This window comes from Ptychodera flava, chromosome 1, assembly GCF_041260155.1.
Source record: "Ptychodera flava strain L36383 chromosome 1, AS_Pfla_20210202, whole genome shotgun sequence".
NCBI classification, from domain to species: domain Eukaryota; kingdom Metazoa; phylum Hemichordata; class Enteropneusta; family Ptychoderidae; genus Ptychodera; species Ptychodera flava.
The window spans coordinates 49,563,260-49,578,548 of record NC_091928.1 but is presented as its reverse complement, the minus strand read 5'-3'; the positions used below and the strand labels follow the sequence as shown (position 1 = coordinate 49,578,548).

The window sequence follows — 15,289 nt, the reverse complement described above, 5'->3', positions numbered from 1 at the left end:
CGCAAGCTTGATTGCTGGGGAAATTTGTTCCAATACTTTCTCTCCATCTGCAGGCAGGCTTTATGGTCATATTATGAGCGAATTTGGAGATATCTCTGTTCTTTGCACACGAGACTAAGTAAACATGTGGCAAAGTCATGCTCAACTAATGATATACTTCTACTTGATATGTTAATAGCATCGTAATTCACCTTAACCTTGGTCTCTCCTCTCTCTCTCTCTCTCTCTCTCTCTCTCTCTCTCTCTCTCTCTCTCTCTCTCTCTCTCTCTCTCTCTCTCCAACCTGCTCTGCCCTCACATTGAAATTTGATACTGAAAGTGTTAATAACCAATGGGCATGTTTTATTCAACTTTTCAACATTCTCCATGCTGTGCAGATACTTCTGGTCCTAGTTATCAACTGTTGAATACAAACTATGATACATATAAACTGGCCAAAGTATCGGTTAAGTTAAAAGTCTTAGAACAGTAAGCCATCAACAACATTAGAACCGTTCCATATGATGTCCTTTCGCTACACTACGGCGCTATAAATGTTTGTCCTATGATGTTTGAGAGATAACAGCAGTCAGTTAACAGTTTCTACAGACGTTTACAAGGCCAGTAGCTGTAACTTTTGACGATTTATGTCACTGTTTTCGTTTTATATTTCAATTAGTTCTTGTTCTACTCCCCAAAGCTTGCTGGCACATCAATTATAGCTAATCAACACAGCATAAATAGGTGTAAAATGCACCGATACTCTTTACCTTTCAAGACCTGACCAGAATTCATTTGTCGACAGTGATAACGATGCGGTCGACACATGTACAGGCTGAGTTGTCAAGTCTATCACTGTGTATCAGCATACTTTGTCAAATAAGAGAAAGAAACTATAATTTACAGCATACTAAAAAAAAACAAGTTATAATGCTAAATGTATACAATACATAACTTGTCTTTCGAATCTTGGTGATGAGTGATGCAACAGTAAAACAAATCTACAATTAGGCGGCAGGATACAAATGAACAAACACTGATTCGAAGGGGGAAAGGCGATAAATGCCAGCGGAAAACACGATAATAAAGGTTAAAATGTCTGAAAATCAATACAATCGAGAAAACAAGTGTAAAAATAACGTTACACTGCTCAGAGCCCTTTCATGAAGCAAAATCGGAGCACGTGACCAAAATGTCGTCTAAAATGTCCCGCAATGCTATAGTGCACTCTGTAAACTGTTCAGAGGCTATGTTATAACGTACGAAAATCGGTGACGCACTGAACCAAAGAACAAGTGAATTATTTAAGTCAACTTTACTCTTGCCAACGCTATGGCAGTCGTAACCTGTGAGGGCGTTTTACTTCGCACTCTACAAGAATTCATAAATTTGCAAAAAGGAGAAACTATCAGGGTGGCATTGGTAAAAAATGTCTGATAAATACATATTTTCTTTGGCAGGATGTATTCATGTAAGCAAATATATTCTTTAAGATAGTGACTCAGTTTCGTTGACACATATTTTCAATCAAAAGTTTCACATAGAAACAGGGTCTCACACCCAACATGTGGTACATTTTCTAATAGGTCTATATTTGAAGAAGGTAAAAATTTTGTTTAGTTGTCAAAACATGCATTGGTATGTTTGCTTAAGTCAAAAACATGTGATTTTGAATTTTTCACTTAAAAGAGTATAAGTAAGAATTGGCAGCACCCCTAAGTGATCTGTTAACGGCACTAGACAGCTGGATATACAGGGGGAAAAACCGTGTTTTGGATTTTTGAAATTCGCTTTTGTTTCTGCACAGTGAGCCTTCGAAGTGTGAACTGTCGGATTTTCGCGTAAATTATCGGCTTTTGTTCACGTTTGTCAAGTTATCGCCACTTCAGGGGGGGTTATCAAAAATCTAAGACACGGTTTTTCAGGTCTATTCATGAAGTGTTAGCATGCGAAGAATCGGGGAAATCCGCCCACGCGTCGCCGACTTACACTCATTTGAAGGTGCGTATACATAGCAAAAATCGGAACTGAGAAAATCGACGATTTGTGTAAACGTCCCATTTTTCACACAAAATCGCCGAAAAAAGTCGGATTTTTGTGCGTTTCAAAAAAAAATCATTCGATCTGGGTCTAGCTTAAATATTGGGCATCAGGTTAGAGAATTTCTGACAAGTCCTAAACATTAGTTCGCCTAAAAATGATGAAAATTGTGTGTAGAAACGTGAGGCTTGTCATCGTAAGCGGTGGGTACTATTTACACGATAAACACTAGAAAGATAATTCAGGGCATAATCTGTTTGTCAATACGTATCTAGCTTATAATTATATTAACTGTACACTGTTTGGTAACGGTTAGAGTCTGGTTGCAAGACAAGAAAAGTTTAAAAAAATCATACAGCCGGACTGGTTTACAGGTCTGCGTTCTGCCGACGACGCGCGCTCGCTTTCTCGCAAGCTTCCGGTCTCACAGCCCGTAATTTATGCACGTACCAAGTGTGAAATGGTTGCCTAGTTCATTTCAGTGCCGATTTTTGTGCCCATAGTACAAGGCGTCACTTGCTTGCTTGCTTTCGGAGATGAGACGACCAACTCTCGATGCTCAAAAAAATTCTGTAGTTGAGAAGTTCAAGGAATACGGGCAAGTCGCACTTGTTTACGTAGTTTTCACATGTGATCTGCTGCAGTCTTTTTGCTCACCATCAGGAATGATACCGGGTTTTTCGTGGGCTATTTCGCTTTCGACTGTGACATGTACTATTATGGTCCCGGGTATGAAACCAAAACCAACTTCAGTTACACGTAAAAGCGATTCTTCATGACATAAAAGAAACGACTGAGGCGATACTCGACAGATTCGCTGATTGTAAAATTGAAACGGCGACGTATCGCCTCACCCAGCGACACTCTCTTGACCACAGATAGAAACAGACCGGCACCGATCGTGAAGGGCATCGTGAAGCGACGTTTCGCGTAAGTTGCTGTGCTCTAAACCGACATAACAGTGTCGGATTGACAATTTAAATACTAAGTCCAAAAGATGGGCTGCTGTTTTAGAACGATATTTTCCAGTGAAGATTAAATAGAGTCTCGTGGGGCGGCAGTGTAATCTACAGTGCTGTACGTTCGCGTGTGTATGGAGTCCGGGTATGGAACTATAGCTCGCGATTGTGCAATACCTTAGTCCAAGCTTAGCCATGAAGCTTGGTCCCTCATGGTCCCTCTTTGTCTGCACAGCTGAAGAGTGCTGCTTGATCGACTGCATCACGACTTTATGAATGAACCGCTATATGACAAGTTTCTCGTTGACAAGGTTTAATACCGATGTACTGAATTATATCGAGTATAGCCATAAATGAGCCACGAAAATCCGGCTACACTTCTGAAAATACACGACAGCGAAGAGATGCACACACCACACTTTACGATTCATAGCGACTCAGAAAGTTCGTGATCCTGTTCCTTGTAAGTTTTTGACACAAATCATATTACTAGTAAAGATACTCCCAAGAAAGACAAAACTTAAATGTAGGTCGTTTAAACAAGTTTAGTCATCATATTTAGGTAAGCCAGTGACAAAAATATACGAGCAGACGATGTAAATATATTTGAAATGATTTATTCGTATATTGACAAAATGTATACACAGTATACAAGTTACGAAGAAGTACTGCACTCACTTCAAGTATTCCTAATCCGCTCACAAATTCCTTTCTAAGATGGTAAATTCAGCATATTGGGCGTGTAAGGAAGGGCATGGATCATTCTTGAAGATGAACTGACTGGCACAAGTAATATTAAATGTACATCCGCGTTGCACTCGTACATGCGGCCGTACAGATTTCTGTAGGTTTTCCTCCGGGAGCTGCGCGAGGTCGATTTTGACCGGATTTTTGGTGGGCCTCGTAACTTTCATGAAGGGCTGTGAGTATTTTTCAGAGCTGAAAAATTTCTCACTTTACACACTCCAGCCTATGTTTCACATTTAATGCGGTACTTCACATAAATATAAACATCCTTCAAATTATGGAAACCCGGATTGACATCTTTATAATTAAATTGTTTAATTTGAAATTTTACCACAACCACCCAGTGAAGTGAAATGGCCCAAAAGCGGAATAATATCAACAAGTGAAACGGTTGCCATCACTCCTTCGCAAACAACTTACTATATGAGTACAGCGCGAATAATGAATAAACAAGGCCTATTTCTGTCGATTTCCTCGCCAGGGAAATGGTAATAATATGTATGCATGTATGATAAAGGGGTTATTACACATAATGCGTCTGCATTTTGGGTACAACAGTCTAATTTTTACATCCATGCTCGAATACAACGCGATATCGACCAAACTGCGTGTCTGCCTTTTCCGGCCATACGTAACAGCTCCGTTGTTTGTCCTTAGGTGAAGGTTAAAATGCCAAGCTTCACTGAAGCTTAATCCCAGGTACGCTTGATTTAAGATTTGGCAATAACCCTGTTCCAAGCTTTGGAAAAAATCCTTATCTCAAGATTTGCAAACAAGATTGGATTAATCTTTATCGACATCAAGCTTGGCCGAAGAGCATTGGCAAACCTTCACCCAAGCTCAGAGTACCGCCAAGCTTGTAAGTTGTAGTAGTAGAAGGATAATCGCGTGCTCAACATGATCACGCGTGCAACCATGTTACTATAGTACCAACAAATGTTTCAATGGCAGTTGTGGTATGAGCTAAGTTCAGAAAGTTTCAAATCGGTCCCAACGCTCGCGTCCATCAGCTTTCCATTTTGCTTCTTTGGCCCCCGTTTACGTTTTCTACACCGCTAGCTGCCATGTTGGAATAGCGTCTTTATGAAGACGTGCGCGCATGCGCAACATAGTGCGTAAAATTTACATAATCTCCTTCAAGGTATAACGATAACGCTGACAGTAATCCGGACCGTTAAAACAAAAAGAAAATAATAACTCGCGCAGTGGTTAGAAGGCCGTGTTTTCACTAAAATTTCAGACCTTTTTTAGTATAATGTTACCTCACAGTTTTCTCTAATAAAAAAATCATATTTTAAGGGTTCAGAAGATGGAATAATCACAAAATTGCTAAAATTGACCAACAAACCTGAGTCACTACCTTAATAACACTGAATATAATTGATAAATGCTTCTACATGTATGTACATGTGTATACATATTGCACTGTTCAGGGTAACGTCCTTCACACAGAAGCGTCATTTTAATATCCCTAAATGTGATTTGAAACGGTAAAATGCTCCTAAATTTTGTATAATAGCTGTGCGTAGAAACGGCATCACACTGTGCCACGGTGGATTGTCGAAGTAGACTTTGAAATACTGTCAGCCGTTAGATCAGTCACTGTCTCAAATCACGACACAAGTAACGCTTTGCGATTTGGACGTGTTGCCTTTTGTCGCTGATGTCGGAACAGATGTAGTGTTGGCAGACCTGTCGACATCTTGTTTGGCATCCCCATCAATTTTAATTTGATCCATGCTCTGTGTGTTTCCCGCTTTTGCCGGCGAATTAGCGTGCTCCCCTCCATTTGTTGTGTTGTTGTGATTAATGGTGATGCTGTTGTGTTCAATCTGCTGCTCTGTCGGCAAATTCTTATTCGTCACGTGACCAGTTCCCGCCGCGGCCGAAGTGCCTGTCTTTGAAGGAACTTGATAGTAATCCAAGTCACTGTACGTCGGACCAAAGCCGCCAACATCGGAGCCGCTAGAGACAGTACCAGTACCGCCATCATCTGTGCGACCGAATCGCTTGCGGGCGCGCTCCACTTCATTTTCGAGCTCGCGCGTTCGTTCGGCTAATACTTGCACCATCAATTCCAATTCCTCCACGGTCGCTCCATGCCTCTCGACCTTTTTACCACCGGGGAAGTGAGCGGGCGAATGGACGGCAGACAACGGAATATCCACCCTATATTCGTCTGAATCATGAGATCGTCGGCGGACTCGTACATCAGCAGCGCTGCCACCTGCCACCAGGAGCTCATCGTTGGCGCCAATCACAGACGGCGATCTTGAGACGTTGGGTACAGCCATACCATCTTTAGAAACTGCTAGCACGCCTGTCTTTTGCTCTAACCAGTATGTCTTCATTTCCCCTTTACCCTGCAAATAACCACGGATAGATTTATTCTCTTTTAATGGCTAGTGTGGGAACTTATGAACCGCTTGATAAGTTAAGCCAGCAGCCCATACAAAACGAATGAATGCATGTGTTTCAACTGAAGATATCTTGAGGATAATATAGCACCATAGATTTTGGATGTGTCCTCAGAAAGTCCACAAAATGTGAAATATTCAAAAGCGAAATGTTGCTAACTTGCACGGCGTTGAGGCTACATGGAAAACAAGCGTCTAGTCACCAGTGTTGACTGGTTACTGCACCAGCTAAAGTTTCTTGTTCCTATAAATGATAGTACACACTTGCGCTGGTAGACCAACCAAACTGCCAGGAAACACACAAACCTTAACTTGGAGCATTCCTCTCTCGGTAATTTCATAGGGACCGCCAGCCAGGTAATCTTTGGTGACTTGACTGATGTGTATCTTCATGGCTTCACCGTTTGATTCCATCCTCGATGCAGTGTTGACGGTGTCTCCGAAGAGACAGTAGCGAGGCATCTTAATCCCGACGACGCCCGCAACTACCATTCCCGAATGAATTCCTGCCAGAGGATGTAGATGGAAAATTATCGGGGATAAGTTCATGATCAGACGTGTCTATCCCTGTCGTAAATGTTAGTGCAGTTACAAATACAACGCATATTAAACGGCGGGTAACTGTGAATGAATTTTTCACTATATTTTTTTTGTATGTCAATTGCCAATTCTTGCTCTACTCCTCAGAGCATGTTGAAATGCCAACTTAGTTTATTTAGCTTGTCAACATGTACACTGCAATGTTATCGTTCACATTTGAATTCTAGTTCAGACCAGATTTCACTTATCAACAACACCAAAACTTAATTTAACTTTAAAACTTAATCTAGAAGATAAACGAAAATCAAACTTTTTACACCTACAATTATTGGTCTGATTTTATGTCAGAATACTTCATGACATCGCTATGTCATTACTGTGTCGTAGGGCATTTAGAAAAGTGTTCTTCCAGTGTGTCTTGTTAGGAAGGACAATTCAGGCCTCGGAGTTATTTGCAGTCGTTTTTTCGTTTTCCAAAGTCGACAATTTTTCTTCACATTTTAAAAAGCTTTCATATAATCCCAGCCACTCCCCAAAAGACCTAGGTTTGCATACGTTTTCCCACCGTTCTTTATGTTAGTATTTTTTTAAATTGTGAGCAACGCTGCAGATAAAAAAACCCGTTTCTGACAAACATTTAGCCAAATTGCCAAAAGTTTGTCAGAGAGGGTTTATTAGAAATGGTCTTGAAAGAGTGAGAAAGGTTCTTGAACATCACAGTTCTTTTATCTTTACCAAGTTCATGATATTTAGCTGTAGGTAGTCTTTTGTATCAATGAACATACAATGAAAAGTTACCGTTTCGGCTATTGCTATTTTACAAGATTATGCTTGTAGTCTGCAGGCACTCTTCTTACAGATTATTCTAAAACTTTGAAACAACATGGTCGCTACTCTCTAAATATTTTCCGTATTTTTCGCCCTATAGGTATTGGAAAAGACGAAATTCATTTATTTCACTTTCCAATGGGATGTAATTCCGAGATTGTAACCAGATCATACTCAAAACTACATCAAAGCCACGTAAATGTATGTCTTGAATGTCGCCCTCTATCATATTAATATCGCGATTTGCCTCACCTATTCTTATTTTCATGGAGTCACCAGATGCAGGGTCTTTCTGACCACGCATACATTCGACCATATCGAAGGCCATGTCAGTGATGTTTTCTGCGTGGTACTTGGTCTTGGTTGGGGCGCCCGATACCACCATGTATGCATCCCCGATGGTCTCTACCTATAGTTGCGATAGTAACAGAGTTATGCAAATTATTAAAATATAATATTTTGTCGCTGCAAAACTAATCTTTTGGTTATCGAGTCACCACACTTGGCGATTGGAATGAGTTGTATTTGAGCACATGAGTACAGTTTCCGATGACATTTAATGCACAACAATAAATCTCCCTCCGTAGGACCACCCTCCATTGGAAATTAGTAATTTGGCAAGGTCAAAGGGTAAGGCCCCTATATTATTTGAACATTTCATGTATTTACAGAACTTGTTGCTTGTGCATTCAGTTTCTACCAACTATTGAACTTATGAACCCCAAAGTGGGAGAAAATGTAATTCAGTTATCAACGATGCTGTGGTGGCTAAATCAGGGTCTTAACTTGACAGCATTGGTCGGGAACTGGGACAGGACCTCCTACTAGAGGAAGTGATACAATTTGAACACTCAATAGTCTGAAAACCATGCATTCAAAAAGCTTTGGCGCCTACCGTCATTCCTGGCTCGACCACAGCATGGCCACACATCTTGAACGTACACTCGATTGTATAACAAATTCAGGGGCCTAGCTAACTGACAGATGCATCATGGGTAGTCGATAACTTTTACGCCGTACATCTTACCTTGTAGACTCTGTTTTTCTCCACGAGTTTATCAAACATACTGTACATACTGTTCAACATAGAAACCACTTGCATTGGTGTGATCATGGAACAGATCTTGGTGAATCCAACCACGTCACTGAACAAAATACTGACATCCTGGAATACCTACGTATGCAAATTACAGAAACCATGAGCCAAGCAATCATTGGATGCTCGATTGAAAACTGGGCGTGAATGCTATACTCATTAACAGTACAGGCAAGTTTTGGTGATTGAGATTTAAGAGGAGACATTTTGGTTTTTTTGAAAATACATGAGAGCATGAATGTTGTTTGATTGTGTACGTTAACTATTTCATGATAAACAGAGTTCAACATTATTATCCATGTATACATACATACATACATACATACATACATACAGACATACATAATTTGGCCTTTGACCTCACCTCGCAAGTGTTCATGGCAGGTTCTCCTCTACGCAGTCTATCAGCAACTTGTCGTGGTATCATTTGGTACAGCAACGAATCTGTTTTCTTCATTTCCTCATCAAGTTTCTTCATGCTTTCCTCCAACTTTGCACTTTTACGTTGTTCCTAATTGAGAAAATCACACCAAAACAAGATACTCCATTAGTTGAATTGTGGGTTATTCATTTGGTTTTATCTTTTGCTTAGACCAGTTTTAAACGATAACCATAATGTCAAATTCTGACTTTGTGGGCGAGCTAACTTCATAATTTCCCAGGCAAAGAAGTCGGGAATTTCACGATTGCACGAACATTAAGCTGCAGGTAAGGGATTTACCTGGTCGAGCGCCATCTTGAGTTCTGCCGACTGTTGAGTTCCAACCAAGGCTAAATCACGACTTGAATCATGTAAGCTGAGATCATTGATGAAAAGTCCCGTACGAAAGAGAGCTTCCAAGTTTGGAATCCTTTTAAGAAAGGCAAAAACGTCATACGTGAATATCACCTCCAGTACATGTTTATTGTATATTATTAGACGTCGTGAGTTCAGTTATGAATGCTTGCATGGGGATGAGTTGAAGATATGTAAGCTTTTATAACACAGCCATATCGAAACATAATTTACAATGCCAGTACTTTATAATTGTCAGCCGTCTGACATATGATGATTAAAGGAACTCGATCGTTAATTTCATCATGAAGTCACGTAAAAAGTACACCGCCAAAAACTGCCACTGTGTTACTTCTGTAACGTGGCTGACACGCGCAGGCGTCTTTTCCAGACATGCATGTTCCAAAATTTTGCTGTGATTAGCCAACTTGAACCTGTTCACCCCAATTCCCTGTGAACAGGTCCACACTCACCATTGATAACAATGCGCTTGGGACAAACCATGGCGGTGAAAGGGTTAAGGTAGAATGCGCCTCGGGAACAGATATTCCGACTCTCAGATTTGTTACAATTTTTTCTGATATACCACTCGTGGGGGCTCATTTTAAAGCTCTTGGAGTGAGAAAATTTTCTACCGCCTTAGTTTATGGAAATTCGAAAATTTTATTTTTTCCCACAGAGGGATGGCTGCCATTTTGAATTTCAAATACTGGTAAATGTTGGGTAATTTGTTTCTCTCGTACCAAAATTTGCATGTTGAACCCTGATTTTTTATCTCTCTAACTTACAGAGGTGAGCAAAGATACACCATACAGTTCCACTTGGCCATGTACTTCATTTGACCTTTGAGGTAAAGTCGGCGAGGTTTAGTTCTTCCGTCACCGCTCCCATCATCACTTTCGCTGTCTGTGAACGAGGATGTAGATTTGAAGGCGGGAAACGTGATTGACAAAAGTATAGTTTACAATCGTGGTTAAAACAGGTTAGCATAAGTAGATGTCGTTCAATGTGCACTTCACATCGTACAAAGGATTGATCGTCACTCGACCCCGAATATCAAGTAGAATTTTTGTCTTGTGTGGCCTATGCCAAATTATGGTGCCAATATTTCATTCGCCGCCATACATCAAACTATTAATCAAATTTAAATGAAGCACTCTGCGTAAGAAATACCAATGTCATCTCATGAACTGTTGTAATTTCTCACCATCTGCTTTGTCTTTGCTAACTTCTGAACCATTTGCGTTATTTACGACAGCTTTCTTTGTTTGTCGCGGATGTTTGTTCGGTAGATTGCCCTTCATGGCGCCGTCATTGGACTTTGCGTTGTCGTCCGATGTCGCTGTGTCGACGATGCGCGCTTGCACCGCCTCGGCTGTCACCCGATCGACTGAGGCAATTTCGAAGATATTGTTTGTGTTGATGATGATCTGTCAACCATAAAAATTAAAATCGTTATACTACGACCAAAATAACTAGTGATTATTTAAATTTCCACTGTCATGAAACATTTATTTTGTCGGTAGGACACTAATCATTGACAACAAAACAGAAAGAAAATCATCGTATTCCATGAATGGACAATCTGAGTACTGAAATTTCTGCAGTCATATTCGAGTATCTGCGCAATCTCACAAACAGCGCTCACGTATATTGCATAATTGTAGAGTCAGACTATCGGATCAGGTTTTCAAGTAAAACACCTTATAAAGTACACTTTGAGTGAGCGCAATGACACATAAATCACCATGGTGATAAACTGAGAGAGAGAATTGTTCTGATGTGATGATTTCATTACATCTTCCATTGTCGGTCAAGCTTGAAGTTACTCATAAACGTGTCAATTTCAACTAAACCTTACAACTTCAGTACAACATTACCCAAATTCTCAAAAAGGAGTCTGCGCTTGGGTGCTCGGAGGTTATTCTGGCCGTTGGTTTGGGAAGGAGGTTATTTTCCTGGGAATAGTTCAGGCCATCATTTTACCTTTAGAATGATCAGTCATAGGGAAATTTGAAAGCCCCACTAGCTGTATCTTTTAGCATTATTTTTAATTTAACTTTCAAACTAAAATAAGTTTGTAAGAACGTACTAATTTAGGTGTGAATACACTTATTGTTAACTACCCGTTGGGACTGTATGTGTAATTTTGAACAAGATAAAGATTACACTGCGATTCAATGTTCGCCCAAATATTAACCCGCAGCCCCATGCGGAAAAGCAAAAACCGTGAATACTGAGCATATCTGCCCTGAAATCTTCACATAAACTGCACAGAGTCGTCCAATGTAATGCATAGGGGTGAATGTTTTCAACTGTGACATTGTATGCTCTCTTGAATTCCTTTGTAATATTACCAATTGTTGAAAATGGCGGGAAATCAAACTGACCGTTAAAATTTGAATGTACTTGTCAAATGCTTTACAAAGGAACGGTTTTCTAATGCAGTAAATGCCCATATCCCTTCAAAGGGCAGAATTCAGAGAAGATCAGGAACGAATAGGAAGGTATTTTAGGTCAATAAATTTCAAGAGTTACAGCTAGTGGGACTTTAAAGATGTTTGCAAAGAATCGCGGAGAAAGATTGGAGTCTACATCCAAATATGGGTACCTGTCCGGGGCGTTATACGTTAAAACATGCACGGACGCGAGGGCGCCTTTTCCTATAGCTTTAGACGGTCACGTGAATCTACGCATATGATAAAGACACATGTTGGACCAGACTTACATTATCCCATGTGAAACTAATGATCGGCCGTGTGAGCGTGAACACTTTCGTCAACTTCTTGCCGATGATACTGGGCAGGATTACAGCAATCTTTGGCCCTGCGGCAGACCATAGAAACAAGTTAAAAACGTTCACGATGAAACTAACCAACTAAAATTACGATGTAAAGGAAAGAGTCAGCTTTGTCCTATTGTTGTCATAAACATGACTTTTTTCAAACGCGCGTGTAAATCCCACTCACTAAAGCCTAGTGCAGGGCCTGTAAACACTGTCTTGTATGGGCAACATGCATCACATTGTTCATGTCGCTGAAAATTCAAAAGTAAGTCGCGACTCAAATACAAACGAGTACAAAATGTGCATAATTTTGACTGTGTGAAGTTAATAAACCTATCAAGCGTTTGTGCTGTCCTTCTATTCCCTATAGCGTCATAGGTGTATGATTGTCCGTAAATATTTGCAACCAAATGACGCAACTATTGACATTATGTCGGCATTTCTGTTCCGCTTGTTAAAACACTTATGCCTTCTATTAAAATATGTTGGAATAGCCTGCAGTCATCGTGTCAACACTGCAGTTTTGCTGTGTTCGCAGAGTGGATTTATTTACGCGTAAGTTAATTCATGTACAATAACGACATTAGCGCGGTATTGGTGGAACTTGTCGACAAGCCAAAGTCCGCTGCATCATGGGTAGTAAATTAGCGTGTACTTGACTCAACGGAACTGTCGTAGATGCTAAAAAATGCATCTTCATGGTTTTACTGAGTTGTTTTAGAAAGATTTGACTTTCCAGACACTAGAGCCTCAGTAGTCTGTTTTTTTTGGTCGTCTAGCGTTAAACACATTTACACCTAACACAGTTGACGAAGCAACTCATATTTCTTGCTCGACCAAAAATGCCAAAATTATACGACAAACATATCAATGATGAAAAGTCTGCTTTCTGTTACCGATTGCTCATTCCTATCATCATAAAAATTGAGTATATGCCTCTGCAATTTGTTTTTATGGGGTGATTTATAATTTATTCAAGTATTATCCATTTATTATTACTATTAATATTACTATTTATCTATTTACCTACTTTCTATTTAGTAATTTTTTAGCGAGAGAATGGAGAGTAGATCCAAACTCGTTGAGTATTTGATGCAAAATGCAGAGCGATATAAACAATAACAAATTGCTCCAAGTGCGAAGTGACAATATAACAATATTCAGGGCGTTGTATATGTAGACTGCATGTCCCATTCTCTTGTTGATGTTAATGAAATATTAAAAAAATAAAGGTCAAAGAAAGCTCTCTCTCAGTCTACCTGTCTGTCTGTCTGTCTGTCTGTCTGTCTCTCTCTCTCTCTCTCTCTCTCTCTCTCTCTCTCTCTCTCTCTCTCTCTCTCTCTCTCTCTCTCTCTCTCCTCTCTCTCTCTCTCTCTCCTCTCTCTCTCTCTCTCTCTCCCTCCCCAGGTCATGTTAGTTTGAAAATGTTTCAACGAAGTCCATTGGTTAATTTTCACTCAGTAAGCTTGCAGACAAGTTGATAGTGTTTCGCGCAGAAAGAATCAAATGAAAAAGTGTTCTCACCGATATTCGAATCTACCTGACCATGAACTTCAAAGTGTGTGATATAAGAAACTTACTCACCTTGGTAACGGATTGTCATTTCTCCATCGAATACAAGACTGAAAGGAAATATCTCAAAGAAGTCGTCACTTCTCAAGTTCCAATTTTCCCGCGTTGTCAGAGTGGAACCAAACTCGTACTTGTATGCCCTGTTGTCGAAGTGGAGCCGAAACACTGCGTGGAACGTTTTGTCATCTTTGGTTACCTCTGAGATAACTTCAGCCTTGATGTCCAAGTTGTAAAACCGTCTGCCAACTTCTTTGAGCTGGCCGACGATGTACCGCACGAATCCCGTTCTCCTGCTGCGGTAGTGTAGCGTCAGGCCGTGTCGCGTCTCCTCGGTAGCGAAGAAACTCGGCGGCTGGATCGCGGGATAGCTGAAGCGAAGGTATTCATGCAGGTTGTCCAGCCCGTTGAGGAAGTCCCTCATGTGACGGCCGAGGACTCGAAGGATACGGTCGTACCCGTAGTCGCCCGTATAACCGACGAAGTACACACCGTAGCCTTCAAGCAGTTCCCGTGAGTCGACCTTTGTGATATCGACGGCCGCTGCGCTGAGCTTGGCGATGATGTTCTCGTCGTAGACCGCGTGGGCTGAGAAACTGGCGTTGTTGAGCCCCGACTTCTCAAGGATCAAAGCCAGTGTATCTTCCCCAAAGCGTTTCTTCAGGTAGTTGCAGACCCCTGCGATAAGAAGCCCATACATCTTGCACGACGTGTTACTTCGATTACTATTCACGACAATGGGATGTAAGAACCCTCGGGGTAGTTTCTCCCACGCAAGGAGAAACAACCGCGCGTAACTATGGGAACTAGCTGAACACACTCACTTCTTCCAGTTCATTTATTTAATGTTCTAAAAACTTTGGACTCAGCAATGTCAAGGTAGTAGTGAGAACGGAACATAACTATATTATTAATCATTTAAGAATTGAAAAATGACAAGCACTTGATAACGTCAATCATTTCCACAACGCCATGCCAACTACACGTGGGTGTTACGACAGTGTGCACTGTAGTGTATGATAGATGCATTCGAACGGTGCATGGTGCCACGGTAGGTGCTGTCCCTAAAAATATTAGTCTCTGTGTTTTCGATTTATTTCTCAGTAAGCTGACATCGTCACGGCCTCATGCCGTTGCGACAACGGTTCCTTGAATAGAAAGAATAGCATTGTGGAGAAAAATCTACGACCGTGCATTTCTGTTTGGCTGCCTTCAGTTCTTTATTGCTGCAAACTCGTCGTGAACTTTGACATAAAGGGAGACACTGTACAACACAAATGCCGTAATGAGAGCAGCAACCAGTCCATCTCGATAAATATCATGCAAGCAGTGTTTTACTTGTAAATATAATTACTATTCTGAGATATTTTGAACTAATTTAAAATTGACATTGGATGGATGAAGCTGTCGGAGATCGTCATACCTGCTACAATTCGGCAAAATTTCCCCGTCGGCCACTACTTTGCAGCTCTTCTTTGCAAGAACCCTCACAACGGGCAGAATGGCCTTCTCTTTTTGCGGCCACAGTAAACCCTCGTCAACAACCGATCAACA

General features: G+C 40.8%; 2 protein-coding genes across 3 annotated transcripts in view; both read right to left on the bottom strand.

Annotated features, from left to right (window-relative positions):
* LOC139140318 (uncharacterized) overlaps positions 1-15,289 on the bottom strand; it is a 384,451-nt gene that overhangs the window by 39,001 nt on the left and 330,161 nt on the right. The gene's annotated exons all lie outside the window — the stretch shown is intronic.
* Positions 324-14,536, bottom strand: LOC139140299 (soluble guanylate cyclase 88E-like). Its single transcript, XM_070709459.1, has 11 exons — positions 13,751-14,536; positions 12,110-12,207; positions 10,589-10,811; positions 10,170-10,287; positions 9,328-9,457; positions 8,971-9,117; positions 8,538-8,684; positions 7,763-7,919; positions 6,449-6,648; positions 5,086-6,088; positions 324-1,465 (listed from the first exon to the last, which is right to left on the bottom strand). The coding sequence occupies exons 1-10, from the start codon at positions 14,433-14,435 to the stop codon at positions 5,333-5,335; spliced, it is 2,661 nt and encodes an 886-aa protein (XP_070565560.1). The 5' UTR covers positions 14,436-14,536; the 3' UTR covers positions 324-1,465; positions 5,086-5,332.

Coding starts and splice junctions, on each gene's coding strand:
- LOC139140299 (XM_070709459.1), bottom strand. CDS start 14,435: ATGTATGGGCTTCTTATCGCAGGGGTCTGCAACTACCTGAAGAAACGC. Junction 9,118..9,327: donor TCAAGATGGCGCTCGACCAG/GTAAATCCCTTA, acceptor TTTCTCAATTAG/GAACAACGTAAAAGTGCAAA. Junction 6,649..7,762: donor CTCCATGAAAATAAGAATAG/GTGAGGCAAATC, acceptor ATCCTCTGGCAG/GAATTCATTCGGGAATGGTA.